Here is a 16,819-nt window from a genome sequence, read left to right as displayed (position 1 = left end):
GTCTTTGACGTTCTTGGGCTAGTTTGTATACCAGCACATATCTTTGAATGTTGAAGTTTACAAGCCAACAAAGGCTGAATTTAGGCTCACAAGCCGTCTTGAAAGCAACAAGCTACCTCAAAATATACTTTCTTAATATGACAAGCCTGAGGCAAAATATCCGTAAAGCAAGAATAAGCGTACTAAGGTTGATGGTTGTTGCTGTGTGGCGCTAATACTAACACTAACACTAACACTCACACAACACTTCCTATGACTGCGGGCCCATAAAAGGGTTGTCACAGAAAAAAAAAAAAAAAAGGCATTGTCTGAAAGACAAGGGATTAGTTAGTTTATTAAAGGTTTAAGTTCTTTCAGGCTGGAGTATTTATGCACAGGCTTACCCAGTGTTAATCCGACTGAGGACAGATTCTCCACAACATTCCCCCAGAATCAACGTCATTCGGATTCGCCAGGTATGCCGATGTTCATCTGTGATCTGAACTTGTTGAACTTGACGTTGTTGAGTGGTTTCGTTAGTCCATCTGCCAGCATGTCTTCTGTTGCAACGTATTCAAGTTTCACTTTCCCTTGTTGAATCCAGTCCTTAGCTGCATGATGCTGTATGTCGATGTGCTTGGTTTTGTCGCTGGCTCCTAGGTTGTTGGCGATCTTTAAGGCAGCTTGATTGTCTCCGTATATCAGAGTGTTAGCTCGTAGCTTAATGGTTTGCGCAGTTTGACTTCTTTTTCCGTCGAATTGTAGCCTTTTGAGACACCACTGTATCATTCTGTGTATCCAGATTCCTTCTTTAGCACAGGGAGTGAATCCGACATACTCGGCCTCGGTTGTTGAGGTTGCTACGCTTCGTTGCTTCTGAGCTTTCCATTTTATAGGGCCACCAGCTAGGGTAAACACCATACCTGATACCTACTTTCTGTCTTTGGAGTTCGCGTAGTCCGCGTCAGAGTATCCTATCAAGGATTCCTCCATTCCCCCAGAGCGCCGTAAGCTAAATCCAATGCCCAGTGAGGCAGTATCTCTGAGATATCTTGCAACTCGTTTGGCAGCATCTAAATGCCTTTCGGCTGGATTCGAGTTGTGTTGTGATAGCATTGCTGTAGCGAAAGCTATGTCCGGTCTAGTCATAACGCTTGGATACATCAGTGTTCCAATCAGTGACTGATATGTTTTCTTGTCGACGCTCTTTTCTTCTTCGCGTATTGGTTCCAACGTTTCCCATGCCGCTATTGGGGTGCTGACCGGTTTTGCTCGTGGTGCAGTGATATCGAACTCTTCAGACATCTTCATGATGTATTGCTTTTGACTGAGCCACATCTTTCCTTTGTCTCTGTTTCGATTGACTTCCATGCCTAGAAAAGTTTTCAATTCTCCCATGTCCTTGATCTCAATCATTTTCGCAAGTCCCTCTATGAGTTGACTGATCTGGGGTTTGTCAGGGCTTGCCACAGCTATGTCATCAACGTATACAAGCACAATAATTCGTTTCTGTGGATTAATCATGATACACTCGTCATCCGGGCATTTGACTAGTCCAAGTTTGTTTAGGCGTGGTATTATTGTGTTGCGCCAGGCATGGGATGCTTGTCTCGGACCATATAGAGCCTTGTTCAGTTTCCAGATGGTGTCCGGCTTCTTGAGGTGTGGAGGTGGATTCACATACACCACTTCTTCCAGTTTGGCTTGAGCAAATGCATTCCTCGCGTCTACTTTGCGGCACTCCAGATCAAGACCACATACCATTGCAAAGAAAGCTCTGGTTGTTGTTTGTTTTGGGGTTGGTGCGTAAGTTTCATGGAAGTCAACACCTTGTTCCTGTCTGAAGCCTTGTGCCACAAGTCTAGCTTTTAACCTTTCTGGCTGTTCATCGGTGCTCGGTTTGATCTTGAAAATAAACTTGGTGTTTACTAGTTTTATACCGTTTCTGAATGGCACTTCTGTCCAAGTTCCGAATTTCCGCAGAGTTCGTATTTCTGCGTCTATCGCTTCTCGCCATTCTGATGCATGTGTCGGATGCATGATGGCTTCGGCATACGTGCCTGGTTCCCATTTCAGCATTGTAGCCATCATTGCCCTGATTTTCTTTGCTTGTGGGTTTTCATCGTTGTTTTCATCCTGTTGAAAGATGTTGTATGGCCTTTCAAGATTCCACGGATATATAGATCGTGTAATTGGCTGTCGATCCTTCTTTGTACCGTGTCGGGAGTGTCCTCAATCTCATTCGTTGAGTCTCGCTCCACATCCTTCTGTGTCTCTTCTGCTTCTGTGTACTCGTCTTGCCCATCGATCATCATGCCTTGTCCCTCTGGGGTGACATCTTCATCGTCATCCATGTTTAGGTTTTGTGGTTGCTGAATTGCCAGGTTGTCGTCCTGTGTCTCCAGCTCATTGACCTGGTGATCAACTTGGTTGCTTTCCCCCAGAGTGTTCATTCCTTGTCTTGGTGTTGACTGATCGTCTTCATGGTTTGCATGCTCCTCTTGCACGAGTTTCTCGGGTGTCGAGACATCTTTGTTGGGTTGATCCGACTCTAGCAGGTTTCCACCGGATATGTTGTCGAAAAATTGCAATGACTCTGTAACAAATGCTTTGTTCTTCATGATGTCCCAGCATGTGTACCTCCCAGTTACCTTCTCATCAATTGCCAGTAGGAATTCCTTCCCGTCCACGAGTTTCCAGTTTGTTTCTCTGCTGGGTGTTTGGATTCTTGTTGTAGACGTTGTGGAAAACTACTTTGCAGCCCCATCTATGTATATGCATGTTGTTTGGAGCTATGTTGAAGAATAGTTCGAATGGCGATTTTGCGTCTCTGATGCTCGCTCTATTCGCTATGTATGCCGAGTGTGTCGCTGCGTAGGGCCAGAAACTGGTGGGCATTGATGAGTCCGCTAGTATCGTACGAACTGAATAATTGTTCGTTCTGATTGCCCTTTCAGCTATACCGTTTTGACTCGACGTTCCTGGGATGGTGAACTGCGCTTCAGAGCCGTGGCTTGCCTGCCATTGCAATGTCAGTTTCTTGAGTTCTGGGGCGTTATCAGCTCTGAACGCTTTGATTGTTTTGTTCATTTTTAATTCAATTCTCTTTTTCCAGCTGTTGGCCACTTTGGTGAGTCGTGTTATAGCAGCATGTTATAACAGTGAGTTATATTCTAGTAATGAGTCGCATGATAACAGTGAGTCATGTTCTGGTAGTGAGCCATGCTGTAGTGGACCAGGTGGCACGAGCCTTTTGGTTGAAAGGTTACACGGGGCGGCCACTGGTGTAACATGACAAGGTGGCACAAGCCTTTGGTTGTGAGGTTACACAAGACAGTCGTCAAATGGGAAGCGCTGGCGTACCATGACATGCTGGCCAATATTCACATTTTATAAAGATATAAAACTATTTAATTGACTGGACTGTCGTCAGATCAGCTACGTTGTTTATTTAATTACTTGGTGTATGGTGCATTGAACTTTTAGGTGCAAATAGGAATTCTCTAAAATATATTCAAATCAAATTGGTGATGGAGGACAGCATACCGCTAGATTCATATGCACTGCATTAGATACATTTTAAGGTTTTCGTAAGCGTACAGCAGTGTGCGCCTAGTGGGAGGCCTGTAGAACCCTGTACTTTGTTCATTCTCTCGGCATTTTCTGCCCATCTTTAGCGGTACTTGGGCGCTATGAACATCACCAGTGACAGTGCTTGTATCAGCTCTATCAGAAGGAAGACTAGAGGACTCAGGAACCCGATGCTTGTCGGTAATCGTCGTGATCGACTTGACAAGATTACATGACGGCCAGGGAAGCTCATGACAGCAATACCAAAACAGTCGCTCTTGTCATCCTATACGTATTGATCAAGAAGTTTGTTTAATCCATTATCCATTACCGAGAGAATCTGCGGCAGCCATGTTGATAGGGCTGGCGCTTGCACTGGCGGTGGTGTGCGTGATGCGCAGCTTATTAAACTCTATTGAGCGTGTCTTACTGAGATGGGATTTAGTACAGCCCATTTCGACTTCAAAAACAGGCCAACGAGAGAAAACCAGTGGTTATAGCTACACACAGTATTTGAATTCTAGGGCTAGTCTTAAAGTCCTACCTGCAGGATGAAAACCTTGCCGCGAAGCTTATCAAGACTAAGTGCTGTGGTAATGCTGTCGTCACCTTGGGTAAGTGCGCTAGACGGTCGCCAGGTTCATCGCCAAGGACAAGTATTTATCCAGGTATTGGAAGGTAGTTTTGGAATTATCAAGCACTCCACCCCTTTGAGTGCGTAGGATGATTGTTTTGCGACGGTGCTCGCCCAGGAAGTCAGGCATCGTCTCCAAAGCAGCCCCAGGACTGTAGCCGGTCTTGGCAAATCCATGATACACCAGGACATCATCATTGCTATATCTGCAGGCAATATCAATGTACCTGATCCCACCGGCAAGTCGCTGCGCCAGCGGTACATTTTGAGCCTGTAGAAAAGTGCCTTCAAGGTCGTATGTCATGGAATTGTGATCGCCCGGAATGGACAGACTTAACAAGGGGGGCGGGTATTATCAGCGATGGCATCCATATAGTCGACGTTTTTGTCGACGTCAAGATCAAAAGATCAAAAGTCAAAGACATTGTTGAACATGCCAGCATGGCTATAGGGCATAAAAAGCAGTGAGTGCTGCGAGAACAGAGAAGCGCACACTGGCGATAGAACAATCCTAATGTGTTCATCATGTGACAGGACAGTTGTAAGGTTAAAGGAAAGGCGGCATCAATGATGATGTGTTGGTGGGGTAGAATAGATGTATAGGCTCTTGAAGATTAGGTATGATGTCTTATTAACAGTTGAATTGTAACGAGACTTTGCTAAGCTCGCCTATCTGAGCTATAGAATCCGGCAGCGGTCATGATAATCGGCTGGAGATCTGATCGAAAGGTATTTATCAGCTAAGCTAGAACCAATGCCAAGAAGTTCGAACCTTTTGTTCGATTTCCCGGTAATGAGAATGAATGAATTCGACTTTGTGATAGATAGAGGCTCTGGACGCTAGAAGTACAAATACTACCACAAGTGGCCCACCACTGTTGCTTTCTGCTCTCCCTGCCGGGCCAAAAGCCCTGGCGCTGTGGTCACGATGCTGGCTAAGTTATACTTGACATTTAAACAGAGGCTTTTAGGTATGGTTAGCTTAGCGCATGTGCTGGGTATTGCGTAAAATCGAGGATTGACTTCGCATGGCCTGCTTTCATAAGAGAAAAGCCCTAGCTCCAGTGTCTTGATCGCATATAGCTCCTCAGTTTTTCGTTTTAGTATATACGCAGGCTGTTAGCACTACCCAAGAGTTGCATCAACAGCTTCGATATACAACTCGACAGTAACCTAGGCGAACCGACCTCTTTCCGGGGAAAACATTTATTAGAAAAGCCTACAGCTAAATTTCTGGTCAAACTTGTTGCCACACTAGGCGAATGAGATCTTGTTCACGTATAGAACTAGTTAGGAAAAGAGATATCAAAACTTTTCCTTCGATCCAGATGCGAACAAATCTACATTCCGGCCGAAGCGGATGGACGGGCCGGGCGAAATAACGACGTGAGAATGCCACTCTGAGAACTACAGGTATAAGAAATATCTATCCAGTTCTTTAGATCGCTGTGCGGTGCAATTGACAATCCTCTGCAAGGTTTCCTAATGGCATCGGTGCTTCCTGTTATTTTCATGTCATTTCAGCCGAACCACGGCATTCAGTTCAGTGTCTCAAGGCGAGCCTAGGCATTGGCAGCAAGGCTTATGTCTAGTGGCTGTTAGGCCACTAAAATGGCCTTGTAATGTGATATTGTCCTGGATTGCTAGATATAATGCCCGTTTATGCCTGATATATGTGCTATATTTCAGCTGTCTGTCTAATGTGTTCTTCTTCCCCTGCATAGCTTTGAGGCGCTCCCGTCTTCATGCCCTTGCAACTGTCAATATAGTTCATTTGACTGGCAATATGTGAACATCAACAACCTTACGGCTATCTTGCGGCATTGCACGAAAAATTGAGTTTCAACCCATCGAATAGAGGCTGATTAGCTGTAGCAGACGTGCTAGGCAAATGACCTTAGACAAGGTCCTTTATGCCTAATTCTAACCCTAAAGGTCGGCTGAGCTTTGTTAGGGTCAACAATCCTGGTAGCCCCAACTCAGGTTACCAACAGAGCCACATTTTATCCAGACTCGGCGGGTGGGACCTCGTGATCTGTAATCAAATCATCATCAGCCACGCGATAGTCGTTGTTGAGCTTTACGATATGATCAATGAGATTCTGGCCTGGGAAGTCCATGGCTATGACACCAATCTTTTTGACTGCGTTTTGCTCAAGGTATTCTCCAAGGCGGCGGTTCATTCCAGCATTATATGTCGTGCCAGCGGCAACGCTGATGGGGCTAGTGTTGTCAGTAGCAGAAGTGTGGGTAATGTGCAGTTTGTTAGAGCTGCTTGAGTCCATGTGCTTGATATTAGCTAACACGCCGGTCCATTTGAGGGCTGAGAAATAAGTGCCGGACATCCCAGGGTTGTAATTAGAGACGGAGGGGGAATCCCATGGGAGACCATGGAGGCCAGCAGGGCTAGTTGGGAAGTCCTGAAGAATGAGAATCTTGCCGCGAACTTCGCTAAGAGTAGGGACAGTACTAATACCGTCGTCTGGCTTGTAGTAAACACGCTTGGTAAAGCTATGGCCATTGTCCGGAGTAATGAATTTATTGAAGTGGCTTATGAACTTTTCTATATTTGAATGAATGTTGTTTTCCTGAATACGTAGGATGATGGTTTCGCGAGGGTGCTCGTCAAGAAAGATAGACATCTCGTTCAAGACGGTGCGGAGGATGTATAGAGTATCAATCTCCCCATGGTACACCCGCAAATAGCCTGCGGCCATATACTGGCAAGTTACTTCAAAATATCTGATGCCACTACCAAGCTGCGCAAATAGAGGCATGTTTTGGCGTCGATCCTGAGAGTCGGAGAGTCTGTCTGTCATGGAACCATGAGTTCCAGGAATGGACAGCTGCGACAAGAGGACCTTGTCTGCAATCATGTCCATCCAGTCAATGTTCCTCTTACCACTAGAAGTCATGTCAAAGGACCAGGGATCTTCGATTCCTCCCAAGGTACCAGCGCGAGTGAGCGCTAAAGTAGTCAGAATTGCAAAAAACGAAAACCGCATATTGACAGCAAAGTGCTGTAGGTATATTTTATCAGAGTCGCTCAATGATCAGTGGTGGATGGAAGAGGAGTGAGACCTGAGGGGATGGGACAATAGAGTTGACAGATGATGTAGCGTTACAACAAGCAGGTACACTATTGTATTTATAATCGAGCCATGGCTGGCCTTGAATTCACGGGTTGAGCTGAGACGCGAAGTCCGGCGATAGCGGTGATTGTAGCCCAAAGGTGTAGTCGAGGAGACTTTAGAAGCAAGTCTCTATCAAGTGCATGAATGTCATTGCATTTTAGTGTCATGCTTGGAAGTAGCATTGAAAAGAAAAGCGCGGTATTTCGAGATTTAAAGAGCCCTAAAACGAAAGCAGATAAATCGGTTTACGCTACACTAGTTGCTGCCAAGTCGGTTGTAGAGCAGGAGCCACTTGTGAGCCAGTGTAAGGGTGTTAGCTTAGTTAATGTCAGGGTAGTTGGAGATAAGGCTGTCCCTTAAATCCCTTTACCGACCGCCTTGAGAACCGTTGTTTACTGAAGAAAGACTTTAATTGGCCTGGGAGCGTATCCTGCGTATTGTAAGTCTCTTTTGATACCACAAAGGGTGAAGAATCTAGCAAAAGTATGTACGACGCAGGGAACTCTGGTCTTGACTGCAATATTACACTTTTCGTACATGATTGCTATACTTTCGTGGTCTGCATCGTCAGTAACTTCTCAACTTCCTTGTATTGATTGGCCTTCTTACATGCCCAATATCTATGAGTGCTTTAATGAAGGCCAGCTCAAAGCTAAGGCCACATGGCTCTAGCTCTATGATGGTATGTCTTTATTGTAAATCAGCTTAGCAATGTTGTGACAGGTGATAGGCACCTCTTTGCAAGCAAATAGGGCTTGGATTTAGAAAATGGCATAATTTAATCTACAAGCGAGTGAGCTATGTTGCAGGATTGCTTGTATTCGTTCTTCCATTCTTCCATTCTTCCCTTCGTCAACCCCTGAGTACGTCGACTATGAGATATGTTGTGATATTATTTGGCTTAATTAGAATTAATGCAAGACTTAACTCCGCACCGCGTCAAGTGTCAGGTGTTTACCCGATGTTGACCCGGATAGCGTCGGAGTCTCCACAACATTTCCCCAGATCGGCGCTATTCTGGTGTCTTATTGCATGTGTCATCTGAAACAGAGCAGACGTTTACGTCCGATCGGAAGACGTTGAACTTTCGAGCGCTCAGCAGCTTGGTGAACCCATCAGCTAGCGTTTTGCCAGTTGTGACATATTCCAGTTTTATCTTTCCTTTGCGTATCCATTCCTCCGCAACCCATACGTCATCGACGTAGATCAAGACCATGATTCCCCCATTTGGGTCTACCATGATGCATTTGTCTTCTGCACATTGTCCAAGCCCAAGCTGAGATGAGAACCTCACTATTTCGTTGCGCCATGTGCATGATGCCTGTTCAAGACCCGTTGTCGTTTGTCTTGGGGTTGGTGCATAGGTTTCATGAAAAATCACACCTCGTATGTGCCTAAATTACTGTGCCAGCAGCCTGGCTTTGAACCTCTTAGGTTGGTTGTCGGTGCTTGGTTTGATCTTAAAGACAAGCTTGGTATTGACAAGTTTCATGCCCTTCTGCTATGGATAAATAGCCTGGGTGTCTGAGGGAGGACTTTTCACCCGCACGGTAAGGACTAGCTCAAGCAGGCATTTACAAGTTAACAAGTTTTTTGGGACTGTACTTGTTCAGAGAAAACAGACAGACGGGCCGTACCAGGGCTTTATGTGAATATGCATTTCCGAGCCCTGAATCTCAAGTTGGTGCGCTTAACAGTTTTGATGGAATGCCATCCTAGACATTTGTAATATTTTGCTGCCGCTCGCCATGATTCGGATGTTTTCTGCCATTTTTATGCCGTTACGGGCTAATGACAGCGCCTAGGTTCGCAGGCTTGAGTCAAGCCTAGTGGTCGCCAAATAGGCCTATATCCCATCAGTGTCAAGGTACAAGGACACAGCAGAAAGATGGCCCTGCACTGGGTGTAGACGCGTTTGACGCCTAACTTGTCTGGTCTTTTGCGTCTAATCCTCCATAACTTTCTCGCCCCGGGTTATGCGCGTGTGAATGGACTTTATATTCAGAGTTTTAAAAGTCTCTATGTAGGCCTATCTCTGTCGCTTTTCTTTATCGTTGTTATTAGCCCATTTTCTGTGGCCCTAAAGAGTTGTAAGGCTTAGACGTAGAGTATCAATGTCCGTCCCCGCTTACTAGATATTACGGTGGCATTAATAAAAAGCTATCGTTTTTTCAACTTGTTTGGTAACCGACTGAAAGTCAACCACTTTTTGAGTATGTATCAGCGTATATCGTGACTTTGGTGCAAGGGCTTGCATCACGAATGGTTGAATCCATACAAAGACATCTGGATGAAGTTGTGCAACCATGCAGCAACTATCGGCTCACTGGCTAGCGGATCAAGTCAAGCTATACAAAAGAGACTAGAAGAAATCAAGCGCCATGTATAATAGTGCCAAAGAATAAAGTATCACTGCGTCTGTGGCTATGTAATATGTCAACAATTGATTTAGTAGGTTGACTTTAACAGCCGTGAGTATAATCTGTCGACAACCTATGACCCGGATCTTGTACTTCTGGTTATAAATGTTTTCGGTCCGTTGACATCATTTGAATCCTCTCGACGTTCACACAGACATCCGGACTGGTCGAGTGTATACCTTAAAACTAGTAGGAGTTTGCTTAGGCTGGCTGCTTTAAAGATACATCGTCGTTTAAGCGTTATAGTCGCCATCTTCAGAAATGGCTGTATCAGTGCTATCAGAAGGAATACTGCTGGGTTTCGGAACCCGATACTTGTCGTTAAGTTTCACGATACTGTCGACAAGATATTGGCCAGGAAAGTCCATAACAATAATGCAAGAACATTTGGCATCACGTTGCAGAATGTACGTAGCAAGAAGCTTATTCATTCCAACGTTGGGACGTCTCATAGCAGCAAGGTGAATGGTGCTGATTCCAGTACTAGCAGTAGTATGGGTGATGCGCAGCTTATCGGAGTCTGGAGCCTTGCTGAGATGGGATTTGATACCCGCCCATTTCGATTTCAAAAACAGAGTACTAGGAGGAAACTTGCTGTTATAGTTAGACACGGCATTTGAGTTCCAGGGGAGACCGTAATAGCCGAAATGGATAGTTTCAAAATCTTGCAAAATGAAAACTTTGCCACGAATCTGACCAAGAGTAGGTATCGCAGTAATGTCATCAGCGTTGATGCCGTAAATGTAATCGGCGGCATAGTCACCAATGGGGGAGCCGGGGGCCAACTTTTAATCAAAAGAGTTAAGGAAGGTGTTGGGGTCATCAAGTATGCCGCCCCTCCGGATGCGTAGAATAATGGCTTCGCGAGGGTGTGCATCCAGGAAGTCAAAGAGCCTCCATAATACATGCTCAAGGGTGTAAAAGGTTAGAGAAAACCCATGGGACACATGGATGTTGAATTTCCAATAACTGCAGGTAATGTCAATGTACCTAATGCCACCAGCAAGTTGCTTCTCCAGCTGCACATTTTGCGTCTGCATCAGGGGACTGTTTTTAAGGGTGTATGTTATGGAATGGTGAGTGCCGGGGATCGACAAACTCGATAGAGGGGTGTCATCGGCGATTGTATCCATCCATTCAGCATTATTGTCAATGCCAATATCAAAAGACCAGTAATCATATATGCCTCTGTATTCAGAAGCACGGCTGATGGCCAGACATGCCAGTGTCGCAAAGAGAGAAAAGCGCATGTTGACAGAAAGGTCAATCAAGGGGAAAGATTGGGGAGTGGCATATATCGACGGGAATCAAAAGGGTCAAAGACTAGAAACGAGAATTCCCAGCTGGTTGGTGTAGAAGAAAAGGCATGCACAATCTTGAAGAATGCGAATGATGCCGTATTAGTACCTAGACCTGGGCATAGGTAGACTGTCCTTGCTCAGATATAGAGATGGGCGATGGCCATTGTGGCAGACAGCCCTGTTAGTTGAGGGACAACTATCCATCCGTTCGGCTATGGCCAGTTCAAGAAAGTCTTCACATCTTGCTGAGCCTTTCTAGGACTCCATTTACCCAAAGGACGCACATATCTTCATTGTAGCACGCAGATACATGGGCCATGTAGGCTCTAGCTAATGCTTATTAAGATTTTAGATGGAATGCAATCCTGGTAAGTTAGCAATGTTTGATTCGGATGTTTCTGGTCGTTTTAATTGTCATCACGGCCTAATAACAACACTTCAGTTCGCAAGCGTACGTCGGGCCTAGGCGTCGTTAAGAAGGCCGATATCTAGGTAGCCTTGGCGTGTTAAAAGGTGGTGACCTAGATATTGACGCTTTAAAAGCGTGATCCACGATTTCCCTTCGAGCCATGCGTCTGGTGCTCCGTAGTTTGGAGTTGTCCGAGCATGACTAATCAGACGTGCAGGTACATGCACCCCCTCATTGGGTAATTGCGCCCCGGGCCCCAATAGGCGCACACGGCTGAGAATGAATAGAGAAGCAAGCTTCACCATAACGATCAATCTGTATACCAGCACGGTTCCACGTGCGGTTGTACAGGATCACGAGTGACTTCTAAAGTGATAAAATCTGAATTCAGTAGATTGTTCCGACATTCACTGCATTTCTTGCCTCCATCTGCTGTTACTGCTGCATCTGCTGTGTCCGTAGTCTTCTTGCTAGTGCTGCCAAGGGCTCACAGCGCAGTGCACCTATGGGGCCCCGGGGCGCATGTAAATGTTGCAGGAAAGGACTGTGAACCTAAGTAACTAACGTGCGTGATAATTGAGGGGGTCAGTCAAGTGAGTGAGTCAAAAGGGACCCTTCTTGTCTTTCTATCGCCTCTTGATCCTGGATGGTCACAATAGTCACCATTCCGTCCAATTCGGGGAATATTGCAAGGAGGAGGAAATTATCGCGCTCTGTATGCCTGCTCATGCCTCTCATCTACTTCAGCCTCTTGACGTAGGGTGCTTTAGGCTGCTGAAACAGGCATACAATCAACAAATAGAGCTTTTGATCAGATGCTCTATAATCCACATTTCCAAGAGCGACTTCTTTCCTGCTTTTCAAGCCGCCCGTCAAGTTGCTATTATGGAAATCAATATCAAGGGACGTTTTCGAGGAGCTGGGCTTGCTCTCTTTAAAATGTCATCTCGAAGCTTGATGTGCAGCTGTCAGGGCTGCGCCTGTATGAATGGGCCTGCAAAGGAGAGAGATGAAGGAATAAAAGCAATTCTACAACAAGTAGGTGCGCATAAGGGTTTTGATGGGATGCCATCCTAGATCTTTGTAATATTTTGTAGCCGTTCCCTATGATTCGGATGCTTTCTGCCATTTTTATGCCGTTACGGGCTAGTGACAACAGCTGAGGCTGAGCCTAGTGGTCGCCAAAGAGGCCTATATCCCGTGAGTCTCAAGGTACAAGAACACAGTATGAATATAGCTCTACACCAGAAATAGACCTGTTTGGCGTCTGACTTTTCTTTTCTTTTGCGTCTAATTCTCCATAACTATTGTCACTCCCGGTTGGCATCTTAGAGTTTCAAAATTTATCATATCTATGTTGTTAGTTACAAGAAAGACTGTAGTCATTTTGTGTTGCGTGGCGCGGTATATATGTTAAGTGGCGTCCCATACGTGCCCCACTTATCCGAACCTATTGTGGCTGATCACGTGACATGGTTGACACCACAATACATAAGGAATAGTTCCAGGACGTAGCATAGACTTAACTCCTTTAATAAACTAACTGATTCAACATTTAAGATCTATTCTACAGGTTATGAGCCTGCGTTTCCCAGAACAAATGCTAGAAATATCGATCCGAAAAATGTAAGCGTGGAAGCAAGTCCCGCCTCATGAGTCAGTTCACGACGATGAACCTCAACACAGACCCCGATTTCGGCGCCATCTGCAGGACCAGGAGCGTTTCCATCTTCCCATACTAGACTGATTCAACAAGATCTATTCTGCGGACCCGAGAAATATCGATCTTAACGATGTAGGCGTGGAAGCTAGTTCCGCCTGACGAATCTGCGGGGAAGACAAACCTCAACTCAGACCCCATTGTCGGCGCCGTCTGGAGTATCAGGAGCGTTTGCGTCTTCCCATTTTAGACTGATTCAATAAGATCTATTCTGCGGACGCGAGAAATATCGATCTCAAGGATGTAGGCGTGGAAGCTAGTTCCGCCTCATAAGTCAGTATGCGAAGACAAACCTCAACCCAGACCCCGTTGTCGTCGCAGTCTGCTGTACCCTCAGTGTTTCATTCCGGTCTTCCCACTCTACTACCCGTGGTAGAGCACACTCATTTCTCTCTCCTTTGCATCACGTTGCCACTCTTTTCTGTGCATTTGTCTCAATTTTCTTTTCATTTCAAATCGCACACTATGCGTATTTTAGATACTGGCTGTCAGCCCATCTTTACTTCGACTGATGTCGTACACCACCGCCGCAAAAGATTTTCCCTCTCTTGCCTCCCACCTTTCGTCCAGGCCTCTTCAGAACACTCAGCATTCTGACGATGAAGACGGCAGCAATCTTAACAGCGCACAAGGCCGCTAACATCAAGAGCACGGCGGCATCAACGTCATCACTTCGACTTGGATCGTTACAATCCCTAACATCAGTCGATCGTGAGCGAACGAAGGGTCTACCTACGGTAGAAGGGGGGGTGTTGCGTGGCGCGGTATATATGTTAAGTGGCGTCCCATACGTGCCCCACTTATCCGAACCTATTGTGGCTGATCACGTGACATGGTTGACACCACAATACATAAGGAATAGTTCCAGGACGTAGCATAGACTTAACTCCTTTAATAAACTAACTGATTCAACATTTAAGATCTATTCTACATTTTGTTAGTAACCTACGTCAGGGTTACCAGGACTGCTGATCCTGATCCAGTTCGTCAAAACGTTAGGGTTAGCATCGGACATAAGGAGCCTTCTTCCAAGGCCCATAGTGATGGATATATAAATCTGTTGAGATCCAGTCTTCAGACAAGACATAGACAGACACAGAGCAACTTCAATATTCACTTATTGCTTCTTCTCCTCTTCACAGGACATTCAGTACGTCCTCCTAATATCTACTGTTAGATTGTGTACAAGACTTCTGAAAGTCTTCACCAATGTCACAATGGGATTGAACCTGTGTTGGCGTATGAGTGCACATAGACTTCATAGTCAGAATTGCAAAGGTTTTTATTCAGGGCTATCTCTATCACTAATCTTGAATACTGTTATTAGCCTATTTTCTGTGAGTCTAAGTCCCTATAAGGTTTAGACGTAAAACATCAATGTCCACTCCTGCTTACAAAAGATGGAAACACCAATGCTCAAGGTTGGATGCCTCATAACTGTAACCTAGTGCTTGCATCTTGTATGACTGAAGCCTAATAGGAGGTTCAAAAGCGAACGACGAAGCCCCTGAATCTAGAGAAAGTATAACATGCAAAAAGCATTGCTTTGAGTTTGGAATATTGGATTTACATAACTAGATTAACTATAAACACTCACTATTTGGACGTTGAACACAACCGATGATTACTAATACAAACTGGTAGGACGTACTGAATGTCCTGATAATGAGAGAAGGGAGGAATTTGTGATTTTGAGGTTGCTTCCTGAGTATCCGACTTTTGGTAGAAAAGAAGATAACCTATTTATATATTTTTCACTGGAGCGTACAGCTAGACTGAACAAAGGCCTTTGAAAATGTTCTTTATGTCTGATGCCAACCCTAACGCTTACGTGAACTTTGTTAGGAACAACCATCCTGGTAACCCAACTCATATTACCGTGGGTAATCTGCAAACACTAGAAACTAGATTATTGTAGAATTGATGATATTAATTCTTAACTCTCTCCATCGCCAGCGCTTTAGTACTTCGACTATGAGATATATCTACTTAGGTTTACACTCATTTGTCCCTTCCTGCACTTATGCTTAGTTATGCTTCGACGAAGAGGGCTTAGAAACCCGATGCTTGTCGTTGAGACCTATGATGTTGTAGACAAGATACTGGCCAGGGAAGTCCATGACAATAATACCATAACACGCGTTGTCATGGTTTTGAAGGTATTGGCCAAGAAGCCCGTTCATTCCAACCTCAGGATTAACCTTAGCAGCAAGGTTAATGGGGCTGACCCTGCCACTGGCGGTAGTATGCGTGATACGTAGCTTATTAGATTCTGGAGAGGGAGCCTTGCTGAGATGGGATTCGACACCTTTCCATTTCCACGCTATAAACAACCCACGGATGGGAGATTTGTGGTTATAGACATCCACAGTTTTTGAGTTCCAGGGAAGCCCATAGTGGCCGGGACGTTCAGTCTCGAAGTCCTGCAGGATGAACACCTTGCCGCGAAGTTCACCAAGAGTAGGTGCCTCAGTAATCCCACCATCCTTGTAGTAGACACGCTGGACAGCGCGATCGCCAAGCTCGGAGCCAGGGGCGAAATGTTTATCGAAACTTTCAAGGAAGGTTTTGGAATGGTCGCCACTACGGATGCGCAGAAGGATGGTTTCGCGAGGGTGTGCATCTAGGAAGTCAAACAGCCTGTCCAGGACAAAGGCGAGATTGAAGTGAGGCTCATAACGCCCATAGTATACTTGGATATCGTCATCTGTATATTTGCAGATAATGTCGATATATCTGATTCCACCTCTGAGTTGTTCACTCAGAAATGTATTTTGGGTCTGGGTCAAACTGTTCGGGAGGTTGTACGTCAAAGAATTGTGACTGCCAGGGATCGACAAACTCGACAGAGGGGTGCCATCAGCGATTTCATCCATCCAGTCAGAGTTTTTGCCATCGCCGACATCAAAAGACCAAACATCGCGAATACCCCGGTACTCAGCGGCGTGACTGACGGCTAGACAAGCCAGTGCCACCAAGAGAGAAAAGCGCATATCGACGATAGAGTAACTCAATAAAACATCAAACAGGAAGACAGACTGGCAATAGTTGAACGGGAAGAAAACAGGAATCCACAAGTCACGGCGAGTTCGTTGGTGGATGAGGGAAGGCTTGTGGAATCTTGGTGAGTGGGCATGATGTCAAATTAGTACTTATGTCTTGACCGGAAACAAGATGTCTATTGTTGCTCAGATCTAAACACTAGCGATGGCTATTATGATAACCTGGTCATCCAACAAAGCACTGTTCATCTTAGCTCAAGCAAGCCTTTACATCTTACACCTTGCTAAACTTCTTGGGGGTGGAGATGGTAAAGGACTTGACGTTGAAATGGCTTGAGAACTCTAAAACTTAGACATTCGGACATTACAGAGAGTGTCTATTTCTCTTCAGGGCTGATCTGAGATAATTGCTAGCTTTAGTCGCCTTGTCAATGGAGTTAAGACAAGAGCAAGAAACGGCGTTAGGATGCAGTGCCAGCCGCACTATGGCCATCTTCACGCACAGTCTCTTATGGAGGAAACCCCGGTCCTAGCCTTTGTCCCATATCCTTTGTGGCATTTCTTTTTCTACACAAATAGACTAAATTTTGACTCTTGATGTGCGTTGCATTAACAACCACGACTTTCAAGACGGTGAGAAAGGAGAGATC

The 16,819-nt window shown here is 45.3% G+C and overlaps 4 protein-coding genes across 4 annotated transcripts; all 4 read right to left on the bottom strand.

Moving 5' to 3' along the window:
* Window positions 1-438: 438 nt before the first annotated feature.
* Window positions 439-2,600, bottom strand: HOO65_080182 (Retrovirus-related Pol polyprotein from transposon TNT 1-94; the record flags this gene model as incomplete). Its single annotated transcript, XM_071004194.1, has 4 exons — window positions 439-759; window positions 818-860; window positions 914-2,115; window positions 2,196-2,600. The coding sequence occupies 4 exons, from the start codon at window positions 2,598-2,600 to the stop codon at window positions 439-441; spliced, it is 1,971 nt and encodes a 656-aa protein (XP_070856412.1).
* Window positions 2,601-6,186: 3,586 nt separating this feature from the next.
* Window positions 6,187-7,188, bottom strand: HOO65_080181 (1-phosphatidylinositol phosphodiesterase; the record flags this gene model as incomplete). The annotated part of the gene is made up of 1 exon (XM_071001499.1): window positions 6,187-7,188. The coding sequence occupies one exon, from the start codon at window positions 7,186-7,188 to the stop codon at window positions 6,187-6,189; it is 1,002 nt and encodes a 333-aa protein (XP_070856411.1).
* A 2,782-nt stretch (window positions 7,189-9,970) lies between these two features.
* HOO65_080180 (1-phosphatidylinositol phosphodiesterase) lies at window positions 9,971-10,987 on the bottom strand (the record flags this gene model as incomplete). The annotated part of the gene is made up of 2 exons (XM_071004344.1): window positions 9,971-10,522; window positions 10,643-10,987. 2 exons carry the CDS (start codon window positions 10,985-10,987, stop codon window positions 9,971-9,973), a joined length of 897 nt encoding a protein of 298 aa, XP_070856410.1.
* Window positions 10,988-15,194: 4,207 nt separating this feature from the next.
* On the bottom strand, window positions 15,195-16,160 carry HOO65_080179 (1-phosphatidylinositol phosphodiesterase; the record flags this gene model as incomplete). The annotated part of the gene is made up of 1 exon (XM_071001498.1): window positions 15,195-16,160. One exon carries the CDS (start codon window positions 16,158-16,160, stop codon window positions 15,195-15,197), a length of 966 nt encoding a protein of 321 aa, XP_070856409.1.
* Window positions 16,161-16,819: the final 659 nt, after the last annotated feature.

Source organism: Ceratocystis lukuohia (genome assembly GCF_044167205.1).
Source record: "Ceratocystis lukuohia strain C4212 chromosome Unknown Supercontig8_pilon, whole genome shotgun sequence".
Classification (NCBI taxonomy): domain Eukaryota; kingdom Fungi; phylum Ascomycota; class Sordariomycetes; order Microascales; family Ceratocystidaceae; genus Ceratocystis; species Ceratocystis lukuohia.
This window is presented reverse-complemented; position numbering and strand designations above follow the sequence as displayed.